At 39.3% G+C, this 21,941-nt stretch overlaps 1 protein-coding gene across 1 annotated transcript in view; it reads right to left on the bottom strand.

Moving 5' to 3' along the window:
- The window catches only part of RFFL (ring finger and FYVE like domain containing E3 ubiquitin protein ligase), a 64,607-nt gene that overhangs the window by 37,236 nt on the left and 5,430 nt on the right, over positions 1-21,941 (bottom strand). Inside the window, exons 2-3 of the mRNA XM_033089515.1 lie at positions 8,638-8,791; positions 8,258-8,399 (exon numbers count right to left, since the gene is read on the bottom strand). Of these exons, the coding sequence (XP_032945406.1) occupies positions 8,258-8,354 (97 nt within the window). The 5' untranslated portion in view covers positions 8,355-8,399; positions 8,638-8,791. The remainder of the gene's footprint in view (positions 1-8,257; positions 8,400-8,637; positions 8,792-21,941) is intronic.

Here is a 21,941-nt window from a genome sequence, read left to right on the forward strand (position 1 = left end):
TTCAATCATGTGCTTTATCTCCTTCTCTAACATCTGTAGAGGTCAAAGATCCCATCTTATCCATCTTTGCATTCCTTCCTCCATATCCTAATATACTTTGCATCAAACAGAACCACAATAAATACTTATTGTAAGAATGAATTTAAAACACAACTTTTTTATTTTTTTTAACACAACTTTTCTTAACAACACAATCCATTGCAATCTGGGACCTTTTCTGACTTACTGAACTCTTCTTACTCTACGCGTTTCCTTCCCTCTTTTCTCCTCCCTTCCCCAACCTCTCCACACCTGAGCTACCAAGTATTACAGAAAGGTCAGAAGACTTTATTTACTGGGTTCCCAACAAATTCATACAACTAGGATCAAGCCATCACTGGGCTCAGAAGTCATCGCTGGTCTCCACATCAACTTTCCACAGAGCAGCGTTGTGCAGGGTTTAGGATATGGGGCCAGAACCCACTCTGTGTGACCTCAGCTATGGTGCTTGACTTACCTAAACTTCATTTTCCGTATCTGTAAAATGAGAACCTCCATGAATTAATGCAAACCCTTAACAACACAATGTGCTCAAGAAATGAGAGCTATTACCCTTTTCTGCTTTGTCTAAGTAATTTTCCCACACCTATCCCCTCTTCCACTCCTTCTCTGTCGGATAACTAGAAACCTCCTTGCCTACTTTACCAAAACAACTAGGTTCCATCCATTCATTTTGAGAGGCAATAATGGTACAATGGAAAGAACACTGGAATCGGGAGTCCAGCTGGTGCCATAAGCGGACGTGACCACGCACTAATTGTTTCATCTGTGCCTCAGATTCCTCAACTGCAAAATGGATATTTTCATATGTTCCTTATAGTATCACTGTGAGAATTAGATGGAAAAATATGAAAAGCATTAAGCAAATAAAAAGAGAAAAGAGTAAATGAGGTGAAAAGGCTTTCAAGAAAAACAGGCTAGGTTTCAATTTCCAGTTCTACCAGTTACCTAGTGGTATGATCTTGGACAAGTTCAATTCTCTAGTCCTCAGTTTCTTGTCTGTAAAATGGGGGAAAATAACTTCACAGGGTTCCTAAGAGGTATAAAACAACGTGCAGACTACTGGGCATGTTGATTTCCCATCCTTCTCTCTGCCTCTTCTTTTCTCTTCATTTTAATAACTCCCCTTTATTCATCAGACGGGTAGAGTCCACCATTTTTGACCACCAGTTAAAAAAAATGAGTACATGTCCAATATATTTATTATAACAGCAAATTAGACCATGACTACTATACAAATATGCTGTTCTATCTAAAACACTAAAACAAATTTCAAAGGGTAAGATAAAAATACAGAAAAACTTAGTGCTGATAATTTCCTTCCTGTACCTGAAAGGTCACATACCCCTAGAATTTAGAAATTCATTTTGAAGGTCACCACACTGTTAGGCAAACTGTTTAAAGACAATGATAAATAGAATAGACTTGGTACAGCTCCTGGCACAATGACTGGTGTCGAGTAGATGCTCAGTAAATATTGGCCCATTACAGTTTTGAAAAACCTGCCTTCACACATACTTCTTCTCTGTGCAAGTTTGCAAAATGTGAGCTCTCCGCAGGGCTTCCCTTTCTCTTTAATTCTCTTTACTTCCCCCAACAGAATAGTTGGTATTCTGTTTCACTTTCATATCACTTCACTCCCCTCTACTGAAAGCCCTTTCTCCAAGGTCACCAATGACCTTGATGGCTACCGTGTTTCCCCGAAAATAAGACCTAGCCGGACCGTCAGCTCTAATGCGTCTTTTGGAGCAAAAATTAATATAAGACCCGGTATTATATTATACTAATAAGACCTAGCCGGACCGTCAGCTCTAATGCGTCTTTTGGAGCAAAAATTAATATAAGACCCGGTATTATATTATACTATGTAAGACCAGGTTTTATAGTAAAATAAGACCGGGTCTTATATTAATTTTTTGCTCCAAAAGACGCATTAGAGCTGACTGTCCGGCTAGGTCTTATTTTCGGGGAAACAGAGTCAATGCATGGCTTTTCCCTATGTCCTTAAACTTCATGAATTCCCTGCGGCCCCATACACCAATGACCTATCCATGTTCTTCCTTCAGTCTGTCTCATGCTCCCTCTGCCCCTGCAGCTCTCACTGAAACTACAGTAGTTTGACTCTCCTTTGACTTCAAAGACCAGTCTTTCTCCCTATCCTTTCCTAGTTCCTCCTTTTGTCCCCTAAATATCCCCTAGGGCTCTGGACTAACCATTCTTCCTTTCCTTCTCTAGTGAATTCTACTGGTTCTACATTTTAAACATATCCCACCAATATTCTGTTCTCACTATGTCCATGGCTGTGCTACTTTCTTTCTCAAGAACTACAGCAAACATCTCCTTAGTGGTCCCTCTTTGCTACTCTATTCTCCACACAGCAGTCAGGGTAAACTTTTATTTTCAAAAATACACTCTGCTTCTTACTCTCCTGCTTTAAAGCCATCAGTGGTTTCCCACAATGCTTTTTTTTTAAACCTAGACTCTACATGGTGCACGAGGGAACCATCTGATGTGGGCTCTACCTACCTTTCCTGCCTTCACCTCACTCTAAGCCCTGGGTGGTCTCCTTTTAGTTCCTCAAAAATAATACATTATCTACTGTCCCAAGACCTACACACTTGTAGTTCCTTTCCTTCCTGGAACATTCTCCACAGCTCTTCTCATCAAGCTGGCTCCTTATCAGTCAGACTTCAGCTCACCTTCCCTACAACGTATTGTCTGGCACACAGTGGAAGCTCAGTAAGTAGTTGCTGAATGAACAGATTCCACAGTCTTCAATCAGATAACGCCAAATCTAAATATCTGGAATCAATCTTACCCTTCAGTTTCAGTACCTCATTTCTAAATGCCTGCTAAAGATCCAGACCCCAAATTTAGTAGACCAAGTGCACTCAAAACCAAACCCTTCATCTTTTCCCAAACCAGACCCTCCGATCTTCTGAAATCATTATGAGCAAAATAATCCACACTTTCTGCTTCAGAATTATGAATTTCCCATTCATTTGCTCCACCTATCAAAAATTCTAATCACCCTTTAAAACTCAATTCAACTATCATTTCATTCATTCATTCATGCATTCAATCAACCACTTATTCATTCAACAAATACTTACTGAGTACCTTTTATGAGGCAGGCACTGTTAGCTACTGGAAAGCAAAGCAGAGGTATTTTGTCTATTATTTATCAGTCAAATAATCACACAAATGTTTAATTATAAAACTAAAAAATGCTATGAGGAAAAAGTGCTAGAAACTAGGAGAAAAAATAAGTGAGGCATCAAGAAACACTCCTTTGATGATGTGCTAACTGAATGGGATATAACTTAACAGGCTGGAAGGTAGCACATGGCTGGTTCAGCCAAGCCCTGGAAGCAGGAAGAGCCGGCAGGCCTCTCTTACGGCACCCAGCAATCTGCCTTTTATCTCTATTGTACCTGTCTGGACCCGTCTTGGTCCCTCCCCTTACCCCCACTGCCGTTTCACTGATAATTAATTTTCCCCACCCCCGTCATCATTTTACTGATAGTGACCGGACAGAAAGGACACAGAGTGTCTCTATGTGCCAACACCTCCAGGAGATACCTATTCACATGTCAGGTACCTAAGGAGTCTCTGCTTATAAAACGCTTCCAGATGACTCTGCTATGCAGCCAAGTTTGTAAATCATATGCCCCAACTACCTATTCAATAAACATGCATTGATTATTCTCTCATGAAAAATCTCTAAGGTCAGTGTGGTAAATTGCTTCCAAAACTGGCCTCAATAATCCCAGCCATACTGCATGCCCCTCTGCAGTGTGACTTTGACACTCGACCCTTCAAGAGGTAGAGTCCGTGCCCCCTGCCCTTGGATGTGGGCTACACTTGGGACTGATTTTAACCAAAAGAATGGGGCAAAAGGGATGATGCATGACTCCCAGGGCGAGGCCTTAAGAAGCCCTACAGCTTCCAGTATGGCCCCTTGGAAGCCAACCATCATGGAAAAGGAGCCCGGTCTAGATTAATGAATGATGGTAGGCCAAGGGAGAAATGGACCTCATGGAGGAGAACCGAGATGTCCCCACCAACAGCTAGCACTGAGGCCCCAGATATGTTGACTGAGGCCATGATAAATCCTCCTGTCTAATCAACATCACACATAGAACAAAGCAATATGTCTCTCTCCCCTTAATTACTAACCCACAGAATTATGAACAATAAAAGGGTTGTCATTTGAAGCCACTAAAAGTTTTAGGGTGATTTGTTACACAGTAATAGATAACTGAAACAGTCAGAAAATCAACACTCTCACCTAGCAGTCATTCAAACGTTTCCCAATTTTGAAGATCAAGAAACTCTTCCTGGGGCAGCCGGTTAGCTCAGTTGGTTAAAGCACGTGCTCTTAACAGCAAGGTTGTAGGTTCGGTTCCCACATGGGATGCACCCCCTGCAACTAGATTGAAAACGTCAACTGGACTTGGAGCCAAGCTGCGCCCTCCACAACTAGACTAAAGAACGACTTGGAGCTGATGGGCCCTGGAGAGACACAGTTACACAATAAAATTTAAAAAAAAGAAACTTTTCCTCATATTCTTTAAAATTACTTCTTCGATTTAAGCCCAATTTCCTTTTAAGTCTCTCTCAAGTACATGAAGAACAATTAATCAAAATCCCCCTGGCAAAACTATTTTTGTACTTGAAGATGGTAATCAAGCCATCCCTTAGCATTTTCTTCTCCAGGCTAAAATCTTTCCTTTTTAAAAGAACTTATAATGATGACTTTTTTTTTTAATTGAAGTTTATTGGGGTGACAATTGTTAGTAAAGTTACATAGATTTCAGGTGTATAATTCTGTAATACATCATGTATATATCACATTGTGTGTTCACCACCCAGAGTCAGTTCTCCTTCCATCACCATATATTTGACCCCATTTACGCTCTTCTATAACCTTCTTCCCACCTGACCCTCTGGTAACCACTAAACTATTATCTAGACTTTTTTTTTTTAACTTTTTAATCACTTTCTCCCCTCTTAAGTATGGGGGATACAAAACTGGTTCTCACATACCAGCATCTAAAACAGAGATTATTTCCTAGGCTTTATGATTCATCTTTCTATAATCAAATTCCACATATCAAATATGGCATATCAGCACCCCAAACATTGTGAACTACCCTACAAACTTAACCAGGTACTAGAATTACTATGAAATCATTTCTGCTCTTAACACTGTTTACTCCATTTTGTGATAACCCTCTTCACTCGTCAACTTGATTTGACTCCACGACCGCAGTAGGTTTTAATAAATTCTACACGTTTGAAGCACAATAGGAAAGCCTGAGAGGTTGGGGTGGGCCCACTATTAACTTCAATCAAGGTCTCTTAACATTGTCAAGGCCTTTCCATAGGTCAGACAGGCTCTGGGTACCTCTTCCTTCTAGCTCCAAGATAAAGTGGCATTGTACAAAGCAAGACCTTGCGTACTTGCCTATCGAGCAAAGGCACCTTTTCTGGAGGGTATATTAAACTACAAGGACAAGCCAGTTGCTTAATGCAATGTAAAAACATGTTTCCCTCTGCATCTTTTATGAATGTATGCTTCAATGTCAGAAGTAGCTTTATAATCAGTAAAACAGGGATAATAAAGTCTACCTAACACAGGTTATTGCAGGTATCAAATAAAATGATACAAGGAAATAAGTTTATAAAGTGCTACAAAAATGTTAGGTGACACTAGGAAATTAGGTTTCAGCAAGCCCTATACATCTTCACATTAACTTTGGGTGGTTACCTGATGTTTGTAAGTGACAGATACAAAATAGGCACCATGCGCTCAAGTTCATCAAACAGGAACTAAAAACATGCTATCAAACAGGAGCGCTTATAAATGTTGTCATACTGCCAAGACGAATAAAGACATTGGGACTAGTGGTTTGACCCTAGGGACCCACTTTAGCCACTGTCTGATGGAACTAGGGCAGGGACCAGGTTCAGTCAAGGAACTCAACCGTCTAGCAGAAGAGCTACACACAGGGCTGCGGACATCCAAATGGAAAGAGTAACTTCTCCTGAGATCAGAAAAGGTTTAACATATGACTAAGTCTCCTGGAAGATGAGTCAGAGAGGAGAAAACCACTAAAAAAAAAAGGCAGAGTCTTAAAAGGGCATGGATATAACCACGAACCAGAAAAATGAGAAGTTCTGTGAGGTTAAGAAGGAGAGAAATGGCTGGGGAAAGGAGAAAGAGATAAGACGGGTAATGGTAACAGACAGGATAGGGTCAAATTGTGAAGGACTTTACCTGCCAAGCTAAGCAGGAACTAGGGAACCAAAGGCACTCGGAAAACCTGAGAACGAAAAGATTAGATTTGGCCTTTGGGAAGGTAATTTTGACAACAATATGGAGATGGAGCAGAGAAAGAGCTATGGTGGAGCGGCAGAAGCCCAGTCAAGATGTGATAAGGTCTGACCCAGAAGTCACAAACTCAAATTCCTAGAGGCAAAGTTGGTAATTTCTTTAGTATGTAAGATCTGGGAGAACCGTGGAATGTGGAACCTGTAACCTTTGAAGAGTACAAATCCTGCCTAAAATTATTCACACACAAAATTTTAAGCCATTGGATCAAACAAAATGTCAAGTTTCTGACCTCTGGTAAATTAAGGCAATACAGAGGGAATGAAGAAAAGACACATCAAACAGTACTCAAATATAGTAATCAAAAGGGTTTAGCAACCATAGATGTAGCATATTTAGAGGACGTGAGGCATAAAAAGAGTAAACAGGAAGATGTGGATATAATTACCAGAGTTCAAACATACAGCAATACAAGCAGACAGCAGATACTGGACAGGGAGGATAATGAGCTGTTACGTACGTGCTGAACTGAAGGCGCCTTTTGAACATCCTAGTAGGTTTGTCAAGTTAGACAAAGTTTGTCAAGATTTGTAAAGTTGGAAATAAGGATCTGAAGTTGGGAGAAACAGCTGAGTTGGTAAGACATATTGAGGACAGAAGGATTTATGGGTATATTAGAGATTCTTAAAGGAAAGGGACAGGGAAAGAGTGAAAAGATACCCAAGGCAAAGCCTTAAAGCATCTCAACATTTATGGGATAATCAAAAGAGAATCAGAAGAAATAATAGGAGGATACTCTGAAAACTCAGAAGAGACAAGGTCTCAAAGCCAAACGGGGGTAAAAAAAAAAAAAAAGAATGAGTTCAATAGTGCGAAATGCTAGGCAGAGATTAAGTGAGATGAAGGCTGAAACCAGGACATTGACTTTGGTAATTAAGAGTTTATTGGTGATCTTCAGGAAAACCTGAGTAGGGTAATGTGGGTAGAAGCCAAAATAAAGGGTTGCTAAGAGGATCCGAGTTGAGGAAGTAGAGGATACACTTTTCCTCATTCTACCCTTATTGAGAACCTACTGTGTGCCAAGTACTATTGATATAATTCTAACAAAACATGCTGGTTCTCAGCACATCTTATGATCGGAGTCAAAACAGGGTTCTCCTGAGTACTCATCCAGTCTTGGTGACTAAGAAGAGACTTCATGGAAGAAGTGACTTCTAGGCTGAAGCCAGTTCACTAGGATAAGTTGATACAGGGTGCTTCAGAGAAGGCTTCTTTGTGCAAAAGAGAAGATGGATCATTTGGGATAATTGTTAAGGAGCAGAAGCAAACTCTGACGGGGGCAACTACCTAGTAATGAGGTCGAAGATTTTAAAAGATGAAGACCAGGAGGGAGACAGGGCAGTAGCCTGACCAGAGATAAGGACGAGGGGAGGTTCTTCATAATACCTCCGAAAGGACTATGGAAACTCACTGGTAAGACAGTGAGTCTCTACCATTCAATATTCACGATGATTGCGTAGATCAGCAAGTATGTTTGCTTCTCTCTCTTCCTCTAACAATAGCTTAGTTTGACTAAACTCTTTCTCACATGACACAAAAAGAACAAAACACAAGAGCAAAAGATGGGTAAAGCTGTAAACCTGTTTGGCTTCTCTAAGGTTTATATAATAAATTAAATGATACAATTAGGTCTAAAACCACATCCAGATCCCAAATGAAATGAAACTTTTTTTCCCCTTAAGTCCCAAAGAGTTGAATGACTAATTTTAAGATACTCAAATGGGTAAGGTGTTGACTCACTTCTGAAGACTAAGGATTTCCCCAGTTTCTACTGCAACTCAGCATGGCTAATGAAACTAAAAGAAATCAGTCTGGGGTTACCTGATTTTGCCTGTTTCAAAACACTGCCTCGGCAGAAAGCAAGCTGCCTCCAATTCCTGCTGCTGAGGTCCCTGAAGCCATGTTCGGATGAGATCATCTCAGGAACCAACAGCAGTGGCTTTCAGGCAGTGAATGGTGCCGCCTGGGGACGTATCTTTAGTAAGCAAGATTGCAACAGAGCAGGCAGTTTACCCAGGGCAGTGCTGACTCATGCCAGGCAAAACTCGTATTTCCCAAACAACTCAGCCTGAGCCAACCGCAATCAACTGCAACCTAGACGAGGCGCCCCACTGATTTTTTTAAATAGAATGCTGATTACTGGGGACAGGTAAACCTCATTCCCCAACTGCCGGTCAATCAGCAGCCTCGGGAGCCCTTACCTGGAAAGCTCCAGTGGTCCCTTTTTGAAATTTCACCTGCGAACAGCTGGGGCTCAGGGACAGCAAGATGACTGGAAGTAGCAGGTTCACAGCTCTGAAGATTTCCCCCAAGAAGATGATAAAGAAATCACTTTGCATTTGCAAATCAAAACACCTAAGTCAGAGGACATGGAGAACTTGCTCAGTTATCTCAGCATGGTTCGATTATTAGGGTGAATTTCTGTCACTGCTATCCAGGGTTCATTGTTCTGTTTCCCCACTAGGCCTTTTCTGACCTCTCTACTTCCTTAGACGACTCAAGTTCTCTAAGACAAATACTGGGGGATCCTTGTTTCATCAGCTGCCATATTTTCTATGCTAAAGCTAAATTACCTACCATCATACCTGCTAGATGCTTAAGGAATATAGGAATCTGTGGAAAATGCATTAACACTTGCTTTTAAAAGAAAAATCCCTGAATTTATGCCGATTCTCATTTATTGGCCAGCTTATTAAAAAATCAATTCTAGAATGACTGGCTCATCAGCAGCAATTAATTATTATTGAATTTAACCTGACAGGCTAGAATTGGCATGGGTGCTACACAAAGAAAACAAAAGATTAAGTCTTTGCTTTCTATGTTTTCATTTGACAAAAAAATAAAGTTCATATCAGAGTCTTCTGTTCCCTGCTCAGAATTCCCCGTGGTCAGTAACTAATTCTTAGCATACACATTCAAGGCCACCATAACTAGCCTCATCGGTCTTTCAAGGTAAGTCTCAAACAGCGCGAACTCTGGATGTAGCTGCCAACCCACTGGTCATTCAATAAATGCTATTAGGTCAATTAAAATACATGTAAAAGGTCGTAATTTGGGTTTAAAAAACGATGCTACCTAATTTTATTCCTTCTCAAGGGGCTAATTTTTTAAAAAAAAATGTATTTATCCAACTCACATAATTCCCCATAACTATATTATTCCACAGTTACTATCCTTAGCCACAGTGAGCTTCTATAAGGTTTTATTAGGTTGGTGCAAAAGTCATTGCGGTTTAGAAGGTTAAAAATAACTGCAAAAACTGCAATGACTTTTGCACCAACCCTAGAGATTCCCTCTTTTGTTTCTCCCCCTCAGTGTTTTCCTTTTCAGAAAATGGCTGTTTGAAGTTTTTCTACAGTGTACGTTAATTAGCCCTTTTTAAATGATAAACGCATCTTTACAGCAGTTGACAACCATTATCTCATGGACCACACTTTTAAAAATATTGCTGTAGTTGATGATAAGTCACAACTATTCTGACATGGAGCAGCTCTCAAGGCACATACCGTATAGACAAATAGGGAACTTCTTTCGGAAAAAAGCACAGTATTGTTAGAAGCTTCTGACTCATTGTATCAGTAAACTTTAAATAAGGAAGAGAAAATCCGGAGGGTACTGTGCCCAGGAAATAAATGTAAATGATATGAAGAGCAACATAAGGGCCAGAAACATTAGAACTTCCTAATTCTGCTAAGATAAACACAATTTAGCAGGGGAGGAGAGCTAGTGCAGATTATCATTTCCTTGTTTGGGATTCTTTACAGTCCCATCAGTTTCCCCAGAATATAACCATCCTAGTTCCTTCTTTTAGACTGGAAAAGCTGAGGATTGCATATTTAGAGCTTTAAAAAGATGCTAATTTTGAATTAATGGTTTCCACCATTAATGGCACTTGAGGTTTTACAGGGTTATATGAAAATTATGAGAATATAAGGCTATGTGAGAAATTTTTAAAATAATTGTGGCTTTGTGTTTAAGTTCTTTCAGTACATTATCTTAAAACTCAGACAAGTAATTTACCACCCAAAGCTATATAGATTTACTTTTTAAGGGTGGTCACATCAGATATGTTATAGGATTGTGTATATGTATAAGAGTTATGTGTGTATAGGTGTGTGTGTGTGTGTGTGTGTGTGTGTGTATATATATAATTTGCACACAACTATACCCCTTGTTTTACTTGAACAGAAATATGTAATGCCATTAATAGCCCACGTTTGTTTGGGGGGTTTTTTGTACTATATCTTAACATTATAAAACAGTAAGCAGGTATTTTCATTTCAAAGAGAAATAAAAATATATTTCTCAGGATTCTGTAGTCTTCCAAATCTACAGAAAATTACCAAATAGTTAGAAAAAGATAAGAGAGGATAGACACGCCAGGAAGGGAACTGCAGTGGGAGCAAACCAAGGAGGTATTTTTAGCTTTATCAGTATGTGAATTTATTTTAAGAAGTATATATCCAAATATTAGCTAGGAATTTAAAATTCAGTTATAGTTTAAAATGTTGTACCATTTATAAACTACTTTTATCTTTTCCCCTTCCTACTTTCTCCTCTCAACATCTACCTAATTTCCCAGTCCCAACACCCTAAATGATACTGTACCTTCTTTTTAACAAAATTAATCTTACCTATGTCCACATCCTTTTCCTGACTGGTGAATTGAGAAACCCAAATTTCCAGGCACCAGTGGCTGTCTTACCATGCTAAGAATTAGAGACATTGCCAAATTCTCATCTTTGGTGTTCTGGGATTTTATAACCTTTTCTTAAAAACAAACAAACAAAAACTAGGGTACCTCCTCTTCAAAGTGGAGAATATGCATGTCAGCCAAATATCTATCACCTAATAAAACAGAACTTAAACATGAAAAATGAAGTAAATTTTAGGATCCTCGAGAATCAGCTCTGGGGGTACTTCCGAATCAGCAGGGGTGCTTACTGGCAATGACAGTTCCAGTCCCAGTCCCAGACACTGACTTAGCAGAAGTGGAGGGGGGCTCCAGAGTCAGAATTTTTAATAAGCATCCCCCTCTCCCAGGTGATTCTGATGCAGACAGGCCTTAGATCATATTTTGAGAAACATGTCATAGCTATGTCCCCGAAGCACTATTCCCAGTAAAACGCAAAGTTTTGTTCAAAGACCACCAAACTGAACAGTAGTCTCACTGAGCAGGTTTTAGACATTTGTCTCCTCACCCACAATAACCGCCAAGAACATAATTGAACAGAATTTATTTTGTCGATTGGACCATTATTTTCTTCAAGTCTCCAGAGACAATTATCGTAACTACTCTTAAGGATTTTAGCTGTCACCCAGCCGTGTTGTACTGAGACATTTTCATACCTGGGATGCAGTACAAGGGGCTTAATGGAATTTTTACAGCTGTGAAAATTATAGTTCATTTGACTCAACAGAAGAACACTCAAATAAAACCGAGGGGAAAACCTCCCCAAAGATACAGGTTAACCGTCGAGGCTTTTGACTTCCTAATAAGGCAGTTTTGCCCAGAAATTCAAACCATGGGATGTTACGTAGCTCATGTGTCTTGAGAGTACCCAAACGCCAACTTATCACCACGGCATCAGCCAACGCAGGCTTACTGTAACATTTGGAAGCACAAACCTGCTGTATAAAATGGCCTCTCCTGGGAGACAAAGGCTGTCGCCATGGCAGGGATCATTCCATCCTGGGGCCAGAAGGACCAGGCAATCCCTTTAATCTTTAACGAGCCACTTTCATGTTCAGATACAGGAACTGGCACTGCACGCGGCACAACCCACTTCATAGCACTTTGCTGCAAAACAACCCCTGAGCTGCGTAAGGGCACACGAACCAAGTCTGTCCCTGCGGGGACAGTTACCAGAATCTGTTCTGTAATGTAATTGTGGGTACTTTATTTATTATCGACTGTGGTATAATACTTCATAGTTCAGAAAGGTATCCGATATCAAGGGGATAGCAACGGCCTACCTCAGGCACAATGAAAATACGAGGCTCCTAAATGTCATGAATTGAAAACGTAACAAGCCTGCAGGAAAAGGAAAAATCCAAAGCTGACAGGACACCATCTGACCTGATGACAAGCTCAGGAGAAAGGAAGTCAGTGACGTGACCAAATGGCTACCTTGAGCAGCTCACTTTAGACACCTGGCAATGGAAATCTTGGAAGCATTTGATGGGTATAATTTTTCTATACAAACTTATTTCATTTTTCCCCCCTGAGCTGCTAATACAGAAAAAGGGCAGGGCAAAGGCCCTTGTCATCAAACTCCATCACGTAAATAACCCCAATAACGTTGACTAGTAAGCTCCTGTCCTACCCCCCAGTTATCACCCTCTCAGAACAAAGATTCCGTACTTTGACTCTGAAGATTTCCTGAATTCATCATTCTTCTTTACTGTATACCTCTGGATTCTTCTCCTCCCCAAATACATACATTCCCCTCTCTTTTTCTCTCCCTCTCTCTCTCTCCCAATTCCTCATCCCATACTCATGCCCTGCCCCAATAAGTCAAACTTCCTAAATTTTCACCCCGGTGTTCACCAAAAATGCCACCAGATTAAGTTACCTTCATTCAGGACCTCAAGTCTAGGAGGCCTTTGTTGACATGTGTTTCATCCTGACAGGTGATGTCTCGCCAAGTATATAAGATTACCTGTTCACCTACACTTAATCTTCAAACTGGCTTCTGTAGGCTATGGAAATAAAAGGATAAGCCCACACAGCTTGAATGTCCCATCAAGGTAATCAAAGTAATGGAAGAGGGAGAGAAGACAGAAGGAGAGATTTCAAAATGAAGACTGAAATGTGCATTTCAGCAGCACTTAAGAAAACACTCCATCTGACTAAGCAGCTGATGAGTAGACAAATACCCAAAGGGCTATACATTCTCTAAAGATTACTGTGCTCATAGTTCTTGCTTCCCTCAAGGTTCTACAAGAGATCACATCAAAAATCAGACTTGCATTATTTATAATAAAATGGATAGAAAGATACTAACATCCAGAATTCTACTGATTTACTTGCAAATAAAGGTACAACCTTATTTCAACCCAAACTCCTGTAACAGGAATAAAATATATTTTGTTCAGATCTTTCAAAGGTATTTCTCTCATCCCTTTTATAAGAAAACAAACAAAAAAAAAGGTTAGAGAAAGGAACCCAAAGCTCTGTCCCAGGCATTAAGTGCTTAAAAAGAAAAAAAAAGAAACCACAGAAAAAAACAATGTCCATTGGGGGAAGAAAAAGCACTACAAAACAGCAGGTGGGGAATGAATACACGAATACACGAATACACACACACACACACATAAACACAGAGGAAAAGAATACAAAACTTATATATAGTTAAAAAGTCTAGAACCATTTAATAGTAGTTACTTCTGGTAAGGATGGGGGTTTACATTCTGATATATATATATATATATATATATATATATATATATACACACACTTTTGTGCTATTTTAAGATTTTAAAATGAGCAGTGTAAGCTAATTAATATTCCCAGAAATAAAGTACCTGCAATCATTTCACAAATAAAATAAAAACAAAACAATTTGAACAAGATGTCAGGGCCATTCTGAGCCAACTTTTCAGTATATTTAAGGCTATATTCATTGAGGCAAATTTATAAAGAATTAACCAAAAATTCAGTTTAGGGATAGCAGTGTTTGTTCATTCACCACTGCCAGCAGCCCTGTGCTAGAAGCAGGGCAGTGCTAGGTGCTGCCAGATAAAGGGACAGTGAGTCTCGTGCTCACAGTTCTTGGTTTCCCGTAAGTCTGGTCTTGGTTAGTCTTCCCTCTTCCAAGAAAACAACAGCAGGGGGATTAAAAAGTAAGTCAACAGAGCACTGAACACTGTACAGAGGCAGAGCCACACGGAAGGCTAACAACACACAACTCAAAAATCTTTGCTCTTTGTCGGCCAGATCAGTTTTACTAAGTAATCTGACAAATGTAAAAACCAGGTATGCTACCTATTAGAAAAGCTAAAATAAAAAATGGTGACAATACCAAATGCTGGCAAGGACGCAGAGAAGGTGGATCTAACACATTGCTGGTGGGACTGTAAAATGGTACAGCCACTGTAGAAAATAGTTTGGCAGTTTCTTTAAAAAACTAAACGTACAACTTACCATAAGATGTAGCCATTGCATTCCTTGGCATTTAACCCAGAGAAATTAAAGCTTGTACCCACACAAAAATCTGTACACAAATGTTACTACAGCTTTATCTGTTAGCCCAAAACTAGAAACAAACAAAATGCCCTTCAGTAGGTGAGTGGGTAAAAAACTGTGGTACATCCATACCATGGAATACTCCTCAGTGATAAAGAGGAATGGACTACTGTTAACACAACAACTTGAGTGGAGGGGCACCGCGCTAAGTGAAAAATGCCCATTTCAGAAAGCCACATTCTGGTGTGGTTCCACTTCCATGTTATTTCAGAAGCGACAACATTATAGTGATAGAGAACATATCACTCGTTGCCAAGCATTAGGGATGACGGAGGACAGCGGCTGCGCATGACTGTCAAAATGCAATTGTTCATTTCACTGTCCAACCACCATGGGGAACTCAGGAAAGTGAAAAGTCTATAAAGCAAAGCACACGTCATATTATTTTGCAGTACCTACTATGGCAGGGGAAAAAATAAGATTCTTCAAGCGCGGATTAGCTGCTGGCTCAACCATCCGAAATCCATTTCAGGCCTTACCTGTGCCCTATCCGTCCAGGTATTTTTACCTGAGCTCCCCCCCAAGCCAGGAGCAATGAGCCAGAAGGCAGCAGAAGTAACCCACATAGAATGAACCCTCACTGCAATTTCGGCTCAGCATTCAGCCAAAAGTGTCTTGCTTGAAATCAAAAGCATCTAAAAATTGCACCAATTAGACAAATTGTGAAAGATGTGGTACCAGGTAGGGCACGTCACACGTGACAAGCTTCTTATTGCGGTTTTTCGTACAAAAGTCTCAGGATCAGTCTCCAAAATGTGAGAGAGGTTAGTGGAAAAATTAAAATGATGCTTCCTCTGTGATTCTCCAGGCCAGTCCTCACAGGGTCTCACACATACCCAAAGCAGCCCAAATAACAAAGTTTTAACTTTCTGTATGATCAGGGTTTCTTACTGAAAGTGATCTATACCATTTATTCCACTATCACTTACAACATGAGGCCCCATGAAGCACCAACAGCTATGTATCTTATACAGAAATCAATTTATTGAGAAGGCCTACTGACAAACAGCAAGACACTCAAAAAAAAAAGAAAAGAAAACCACCAATCAATTTCCCTCTAACCCAATACTTCAGCTGTTCAGCCAAATGTGCTTTTAAGGGTGACTGGTTTATATACCCAATACGATTATATTTCAGAATTAGGAATAAACTATAAAACAGTCCTTCAGTGCTAACAGAACTAAAACTAGTGAAACAAGTAACAAGTATTGTTAATATCATGTTTAAATCACATTCCACCCAAGGAGGCCCATGTATAAAAGGATAATGATAAGCCCACATTACATGAAATAGTACCTATTTCTAAAGATCTACTCTGAAAAGTAATCGTAATAGATGAACTGGTGGAGTGTGAAGAAGCTGTAGCCTGGGGGTTGAGAGCTCAGCCTTTACCGCCAGACTACTTGGGTTCAAACACTGTGTTAATTTCTCTGTGCAGCATTTCTGTTCCATGTGTGGAACACAAATAATAGCACCTACACCTCAGAGGACTGTTGGGAAGATGAAATGAGTTCATACAGTAAAGTCCCTGGCACATAGTAAGCACACAATATAAGCGCTGATAATTTTTATACAGGGAAAGAAAATATGACACACAGATGAGTATCACACAGCAAAAGAAATGCCAGTCTTTTGATCAGTCTTACACAAAATCCTCTCCTATTTGTAGGCAAGAATAAGCCTTTCCCCTACCTAACTCCTACCAAAGAATGCATACACTTTCATTCAGAAAAAAGTGTCATCTTATACAATGGAATGAGTTAAATAAATCCTGCTGAGCATACTTGGCAACATATGATTTCAATAGGCAAGGGGACTGTTTTAGAAAGACAATTTTATGAAACCCTTCACCAAAGGAAATGTTCAAAGTGAAAATTCAAGACTTCGCATAGCAGGCAGAATGACTTTCAAACACACCTGTACCCTCACTCATGTTCCCCTCCCTTCTTTTCTAATCAAGGTTATGATAACCAAAGTCCTCTGCAGGCTGGCGCACAGCCTGACAACATGCTACATATCCTACTGAATAGTCAACAATGAGTGAAAGAAGACACAGACAGTCAACAGTCCCCTAAAGTCCCCCACCCCGACTCTGCCCCAGTGAGAAAAATGAAGTTTGTTCTAGTGGTGCTTTAAGAAAATAGACCTGACATGAATAACCTAGACACATACAATACCTTTCTCCATTTCTAGATTGCGACGCTATCTAGGGAGCAATCATCGGACATTTTGGAATCAGAAACATAAATTGTTTCCGAAAGTGTTAAACAATGCTTGTCCAACAGCCCCAATATAGCTAGTAATTTAGACAGCTGTGCTAGGAGCCACAGAAGCTGCATTTTTCCAATTAGTACTACTTCTGAACAATTGAAACTTTCTCCAGCAGAAAGTCCAGACACAGGAGCCGTGTTCCTTGCAAACAGTTTCATTAATTGTTTAACCACTAAAATAATAGCTCCAATAATCGATTAAGTTTGACATTTCATCCAAGTAAGCCAGGACACAAAGCATGCATGGAGAGATTTTTCTCCCCTGCTCCTAATCAATGCTCATTTTGACATTTTCGCAAAAGCAAACTGCAGTGCCCAAAGAAACTGCACACCCCCCCCCCAAACTGTATTCCCTGTCTCCCACCTTTAAGCATCTTTGTACACTGTGAGTAAAGTTATAGGCAAAGAAGTTTAGTTAAAAGAGGTAAATATCTCTCCTGATACAGGCACCAAATGCAAGCTCTATAAATTTATTCTTAAATATATCACTTACAACAGGAGGCCCCGTGAGGCACCAACATCTATATATCTTATGTATAAGTCAATTTATTGAGAAGACCTACTGACAAACAGAAAGACACTGAAAAGAGAAAAGAAAAACCTCCAATAAATTCTTCTCTAACCCAATGCTTTAGCTGTTTAGCCAAATGTGCTTTTAAGAGTTACTGGTTTATGTATCAAATACAATTACATTTTAGAATTAAGATTAAACTATAAAACAATCCTTCAGTGCTAATAAAACTAAAACTAGTCAAACAAGTAACAACTACTGCTAATATCATTTTTAAAACACATTCCACCCTAAGAGGCCCATGTATAAAAGGATAATTTTAAGCCCACATTATATGAAATGGAACCTATTTCTAAAGATAAGTGTCCCTCACCTAATCCCCAGATATTAAAATTGTGGTTGTGATCTAGCAAATCACCAAGTGATAAACTTCTAATACCAAGTAGGAATAGGAGTTCTCAGTTGGTTGCTTCAGTTACAGGTAGCAAGGAAGAAAATGATCCAAGACCTCTGATATCGAGTTCCTAACACATCCTTAGAACCACCTAGAATAATGCCAGTCAAAGTGTGCAGCGGCAGACCCTCCATGGAGGTCCATGTCAAGATATATAAGCAAAAAGCATCACAGTAAGTGTGAAGAAACTTTTATAGCACATCGACATTGCTATGACATCTAAGCCCATTTTTATGGCAACTTATTTTTCTTGTACTTAAATAAAAATATTAGTTGGCAACAGACTGAAAAACTTTACAAAGCCGGTCCTTCACCATAAATAGTTTGAGAAGCACTAATTTTTCACATTGTTAAGTGCCAATTCAGTTATGTGTCGTTCTGAAATTACCCAAACACACTTGCCCTCACTATTCTATAGTTTGTGGTTTGAAAGTAATTTGAGAAACCAATCTAACAGAAAGAGTACCGAATCAGACCTCACTGCTTGTCTGCAAGAGCCAACGAACTAGCTGAAGACCCTGGGTGACTCTGGGTATCTTCTCTCCTCTGCAAAATAAAGGCAGCCCACTAATATCAGCATTTCTCAACATTATTATTATTTTATTATTATTATTATTTTAAATGTGTGGTTCTTTCTTACAGTAATACTTTCTCCAAGTATGGTCTGTAGATAAGCTACATCAGAATCCCCAGCTTCATTCCCAAATACTGATTCTATAGGCCTGGGCTAAGAAACAGGAATCTATATTTTTTATAAGCACCCAGGAGATTCTGACACACACTAAAGTTTGAGATCCACTGTAGTAATATATAACCTTACTGCCTTTAGGAATATAAAAAGGTCACAATTTGTATGTAATCCCTGATAAAAAAAATATTTTAGGTAAAAAATAAAATATTTTAAAATAAGTAATTAAAACAGAAAGCATATTTTAATATGCCTATATTTATAATATACAACAAATTTCAACTTTTCCTTATTTTAAAAAATACTGTTTAGTTGCAAAGATCAGATGTATATATTAAAATACACATAAACATCTAACTACATGCTATGGCATCAAAAACTGCTTTTCTGACATGATATCCAGAACTCCTGCATTTTGTATCAAAGAAAACACATGGCTCATTTTTGTTTGCTGTTTCTAAAAAGATGAGATAAGGAGACAAAACTACTATTTGCAAGTGTTTCCACAAATAACAGTGCAGGTATGGATAGCCTGTATCTCAAAGAAAAACTAAATTAGATATAACTGTCATCATCTTTTCATTTTTAATATTAGTTTTGGTTGTACAAGAGACATGTCGATATGCTGTATGAAAATTTTTATCAAATAAATAAAATTTAGGAATCTGATGAAGATCATCTGAAAGTAATGTTGCAGGACTATCATTTTTATTGTCCCCCATTAATCAGCTTGTTCACTGTCACTATTCATCGAGCTGCTGGTCTGCAACTATGTCAACAGTCCAGAAAGTCAGGAAACGCTGGGCTAGCCCAATGGGCATGGGCGCCACGATTCAGTCACCACGTGGAGACGGTGGTAGGGAATGTGGAGTGCCCAGTTGGTTCTCTGGGGATATTCTGGCATGTGCCTCCCCTCCTGCTCCGTAGTCAACACTGCTAAGGTAAACCTCAGCTCTGCCGTAGAATGATTGTGCAAACTCTTCCATCAGTATATGGTAAAATAACCAAAAAGAGTACCTGAATCTAGTCATGCCCAAAAGGTGGAAAACAGAGGCAGAGAAATGTGAGAGACCCTGAAGGACTAAGAACTTTCCACTGTGGACTGGGCAATCCTAGTCGCGGTGGTTAAACCTTCCCACCCTATGCCCCCTGAACAAAATCTTAGCCCTTGCTCCTCTTCACTTCCACAAAATCCAAATTGCTCAAACAATGACTGCAAAAACAATTCCAAACAAGTATTCCCTCTTACAGAACCATCCTTACGAATTCCTCAAACTGGCTGAACTTCAGCTGACCCACTCATGCTAAAGCCCTAGAAATCATTCCACCCTCTTTCCCCAAATTAGAATGTGCCTTTTGTCTAGCATTTTCGAATAAAGACTATGCTCTAGTGAATCTTCTTCCACGCCATGTAAAATAATTTAGCCTGGTATAATTAATTGGCTATGGACCCACTGACTCAAGACCTAGGAAAAGGTTGGGAGTAGACAGAGGCTTGGTTATTTCTCAAGCAGACATCTTAATCATTATGAAAGTAAAAAAAATACGGTTAGATTCGAAGAAAATGCTGTGGGAACAACACACTTCCATGTATATTTTAGGATAAAATACATTGATTCTTCTGCTGTAAGTCTGTGTGCATGTGAAAGATTTTCCAAAGCAAAGAGTAAAAAACAAGCGGAGGATGGGGTGGGAGAGGAGGACTTTCCATTTACTCAAAGAAAGCTTTTTTCCCCCAAGTCTTTTAACATAATCCAGCAGTTGCAAATAAACAATGGTGCTGATTACTAACGAATTACATTTAACCACTCAGAGGCCAGCAGAGCCCAGTTGGCCAAACTTCCTGTAAGTTTCAGGATGACTAGGCAGCATTTCTTTAAAAAGGATCAAGACAGTTAAAATCTTTCAGCAAATCACTCTGGCTCCAAGTAGTTCATATGGGGCTGAGCTTCTCCTACTCTTAGAACTGGTCTGGTGGAAACAAATCGCTCTCCCAGGGAACCCTGACCACTCCATAGCCCAGAGATAATGAAATTATATTTTTATAGGCAATTCTAGAAAAGTCATATGAACATTAAACTAAGAGATATAGGCTTAACCTGCAGCATTGGAGAGGAGCAGATTTTAAAAGTCAAGAACACTTGGCTCAACTTAAGTTTTTTAAAAGTTCAAATTCAGCGCCTGCGTAGTAGCTGCTGATAAAGGCTGCTGAGAGCAAGAAAGTTTTGCTGTATCTTTTTGTAGGAGAAGACAATGGAGAAATTACCAGACCAAGGTCACTTCCCATTTAAAAAAAAAAAAAATGGTTAGCAGCCTCAACACAGATAAAAATCTGTGTAGGTCATAACTCCATGAAATCAGCAGCCTGGTGAGAATCTCTCCCAAGAATCCTGTAGGAAATTAAGTACGGATTAGAGTAATTAAATATACAGTCTCATTGACAGCAGCTTCTGTTTCTGAAGACTACAGCCCTTTCTGTAAAACGTATCATACAAAAATTATGAGGTGAATTGGCCAGGCACCACAGCCTTTCCACTTTCACATCAGATCTGCAAATGCTATGATCTAAAAAGAACAGAGCAGGGATTTGGGGGAGGGAATCAAATAGCACAGCTTATCTGAGAAAACCCACTCCATTCTCTGGCCTTGCAAAAGTTCACGTGCTCATATAACTGTTATATACCTAGGCGTTCCCAAAAATTACATACATTTCCTCAATAGAGCTGTAGGAAAAAATATAATTACAGGGTAAAGGCCAAACACTGTCTCTTCTGAATGCTTAAACAGCCAATTATGTGTCTTAATACATTAATTCTATAGAGAGAAAGAGACGATTACAGGAAAGTTGAGTAAGACATCTTAAAAAAATACACCCTGGGGCCTACGTCCATTCAACTGACAGTAAAATCATCCCTCAAAGAAACAGTTTTATGCAACATCTAGTATTTTAATTTCCCAGCTACCAATAGAAATATATAAGGAGCAGAAATTTAACTATGTCAACAGCTCAATGAACAAAACTTTAATTGTATTACACACTAGTCAGACATCTGAGGAACAATACAAAGTCCCTTAAGGGTAGAAGTTCTTTAGAACATAAATGATTTCCAATCAATACAACAGAAATTAGTCTGGGCGAAAAACAGATTCATGGTTTAGATGGAAAAATTCAACCAACATAATTCAATATAAAAAAATACATAGTTTAAGAAACAAATCTTTGAAATACTGTGTTTCCCCGTTTCCCTGAAAAGCAGCTAGGTCTTTTTTCAGCGAAACACAGTAGCTTAAATCATTGAGTGATTTACATATGCTGTACGATTAATAGGTCCTG

The sequence above is a fragment of the Rhinolophus ferrumequinum genome, chromosome 21 (genome assembly GCF_004115265.2).
Source record: "Rhinolophus ferrumequinum isolate MPI-CBG mRhiFer1 chromosome 21, mRhiFer1_v1.p, whole genome shotgun sequence".
NCBI lineage: Eukaryota > Metazoa > Chordata > Mammalia > Chiroptera > Rhinolophidae > Rhinolophus > Rhinolophus ferrumequinum.